Raw genomic sequence first — 2,099 nt, 5'->3', positions numbered from 1 at the left:
TAATATTTAACGGGCCAAAATTGGGCTAGAACTATTAAAGCCCAAAATATAACCGTTAACGGTGGAGATCAATTTTGTGTAACGATACTAACGAATATTATGAAAAATAGACCCACCAGAAACAAAACAGAACTCGGACTCGTAATGTGCCTACGTATGATCAGCCAATGGTATTAAGCCACGTATATCACATACGCGTTTGACCCAATCAGAAGCCAGAGATTGACGCGGCAATAACTCCTATAATTACTGTAGAAAGCGGCGAGATTTATATCGTAATCGTGCCAATTGGTTCTGTGGGCGAAATTTTCCGGAGAGGAAAAAGGGAAAACGTTGACAAATAAAGAGATCGGTTTCTGATTACCTCGCCGGAGCTGAATTGCTCTTGTGTTTTGCTGAGTTTTTTTTGTTCGGAGTTTTAACGGATAACCGATCTCACTGTAACAATGGTAAGATTTGTATCTATTTGTTCTTTTGCGATGATTTCAGTTTGCTATGTCGATATTGTTCTTGTGAATGCTGGATTAATTATTCGTTAAATTTGAGAGCTTATCTGTTTAGTTAGTGCCAATGTAGGCATGCTTAATAATTTTAAAGTTGAAACGAGAATTATATATGAAATTTTGGAGAATTTATGGTGCTGGAATAGCTGAATAATCATGTTTATCCTCTCATTAATCTTGTCCGTGATGATTCGCAATGTCTTCTCTTGCTAAATAGAAATTTCCGCAAGTTCATGAAAGCCGTCGTGTATGAAAAAAAGCATTATCTTACTCTCGAATTTTTTGGTATGTAGAACCGAGATTTATCTCTCTCATCTCATGCATTGTACCCAAATTAAGCAGATTAGATACCTCCATTATTTTTGTTATCAATGAACGTAAGTTGATCGTAGGCTAGGATTACTATTTGAATTTTGAAGTACATAACTCACATTGGAGTTAATATGATTTTATCCATGCAGACAACTTCAAGGAGGCTTGCTGACAGGAAAGTGGAGAGGTTTGAGAAGAACATAACTAAGCGAGGTGCTGTCCCAGAGACCACCGCAAAGAAGGCCAACAACTACCCTGTTGGCCCTATCTTGCTTGGGTTTTTCATTTTTGTTGTCATAGGCTCATGTAAGTATTTCTCATGATCATCTCTCTAATGTTAGTTCGCACTCGCACATGCCTTTGTTATATTAGACTGAGATTAGATCAAACATTTTAGGAAGTAATTTACCTAACTTATGATGCTTTATAACCATCTCATATGGATATTGGTCTTGCTCATGAAACCTTGCAAGTATCTTATTCTACTGCATGTGACATTAGATTTATGTTGTAGAACAATAAGTTTGTTACTCTGCGATTCTTGGGTAAAGTTCATGCTTCTTACTTGATTGATTGTAGCAACATTGAATTCAAGAGGAGTGGGTTTGTGACATTATGTTTTGCTCATGAAACCTTGCAAGTATCTTATTCTACTGCATGTGACATTAGATTTATATTGTAGAACAATAAGTTTGTTACTCTGCGATTCTTGGGTAAAGTTCATGCTTCTTACTTGATTGATTGTAGCAACATTGAATTGAAGAGGAGTGGGTTTGTGACATTATGTTTTGTTTTGATCAGCACTCTTCCAGATAATCAGGACGGCGACGAGCGGAGGTGTTGCTTAACCATACAATGATGCTTGAGGCAAGGCAGAACTCATTTTGTGGTTATGTACCAGTTGTATAACAACATACCGCGCGGTTATGTAACAACTTCACCTGTCTCTACAAAAACATCCTAATAAACTTTTCTTTTTTCCTTCTCTTTTTGGCTGTGTGATACTATATAACTTGACCTGTTTCTTGATTTGACACATACGTTGAGGTTCTTCTACAACAATTGTAGAGCACCAGATTCTTCTAGCTAGTTTCTTAGTTTGTTTGTGTTGAGATGAGGATTGGGATTATTTGGTTTTGTGAAGAGAAACAAAGAAAGAGGCTGGAATTCATTGTTGGGCTTCTTGGGCTAATAAGGTTATTTGCGTGCGGACGTCAAATTCATGACCTATGCTGGGCTGAAGCATCATCATATACATATCTCATCTTACTTTGTTTCTATTTT

At 36.9% G+C, this 2,099-nt stretch overlaps 1 protein-coding gene across 1 annotated transcript; it reads left to right on the top strand.

Annotated features, from left to right (window-relative positions):
- Positions 1-259: 259 nt before the first annotated feature.
- Positions 260-1,802, top strand: LOC131025427 (uncharacterized). The gene is made up of 3 exons (XM_057955197.1): positions 260-449; positions 965-1,121; positions 1,617-1,802. The coding sequence occupies exons 1-3, from the start codon at positions 447-449 to the stop codon at positions 1,661-1,663; spliced, it is 207 nt and encodes a 68-aa protein (XP_057811180.1). The 5' UTR covers positions 260-446; the 3' UTR covers positions 1,664-1,802.
- Positions 1,803-2,099: the final 297 nt, after the last annotated feature.

Source organism: Salvia miltiorrhiza, chromosome 5, assembly GCF_028751815.1.
Source record: "Salvia miltiorrhiza cultivar Shanhuang (shh) chromosome 5, IMPLAD_Smil_shh, whole genome shotgun sequence".
In the NCBI taxonomy this organism is placed as follows: Eukaryota; Viridiplantae; Streptophyta; class Magnoliopsida; order Lamiales; family Lamiaceae; genus Salvia; species Salvia miltiorrhiza.
The sequence above is the reverse complement of the archived record's forward strand: the minus strand, read 5'-3'. Positions and strand labels throughout refer to the sequence as shown.